This window comes from Eimeria tenella, genomic scaffold (assembly GCF_000499545.2).
Source record: "Eimeria tenella Houghton genomic scaffold, Eth_scaff2222, whole genome shotgun sequence".
NCBI lineage: Eukaryota > Apicomplexa > Conoidasida > Eucoccidiorida > Eimeriidae > Eimeria > Eimeria tenella.
Window position 1 is genome coordinate 5530 of NW_013542079.1, and position 352 is coordinate 5881.

Consider the following 352-nt stretch of genomic DNA (forward strand, 5'->3'; position numbering starts at 1 on the left):
GCCAGCAGCAGCAGCAGCAGCACCAGCAGCAGCAGCAGCAGCAGCCCGCCCAGGACGAATCCGCTGCAGACGACACCAGCAACGAAGCCCAGCAGCAGCAGCAGCAGCAGCAGCAGCAGCAGATTGGACTCGGGGAAGCTGTTTTGCGCAGTGCAGCATTAGCAGCAGAATTTCAAAAGCTGAGAGTGGATAGGCAGCTGCTTAAGGATGACCCTGAACTCGAAGCCCTAGCAGACAGGTAAACCCTAAACCCTAAACCCTAAACCCTGAGGACGCGGAGGGCGTCGTAGGCCCCAGCAGCCAATCGGGGTTTAGGGTTTAGGGTTTAGGGTTTAGGGTTTAGGGTTTGGAA

General features: G+C 57.4%; 1 protein-coding gene across 1 annotated transcript in view; it reads left to right on the forward strand.

Moving 5' to 3' along the window:
* Positions 1–352, forward strand: part of ETH_00037290 (uncharacterized protein) — a gene marked incomplete at both ends in the record, with an annotated part of 1757 nt that overhangs the window by 745 nt on the left and 660 nt on the right. Inside the window, one exon of the mRNA XM_013374715.1 lies at positions 6–238. Within this exon, the coding sequence (XP_013230169.1) occupies positions 6–238 (233 nt within the window). The remainder of the gene's footprint in view (positions 1–5; positions 239–352) is intronic.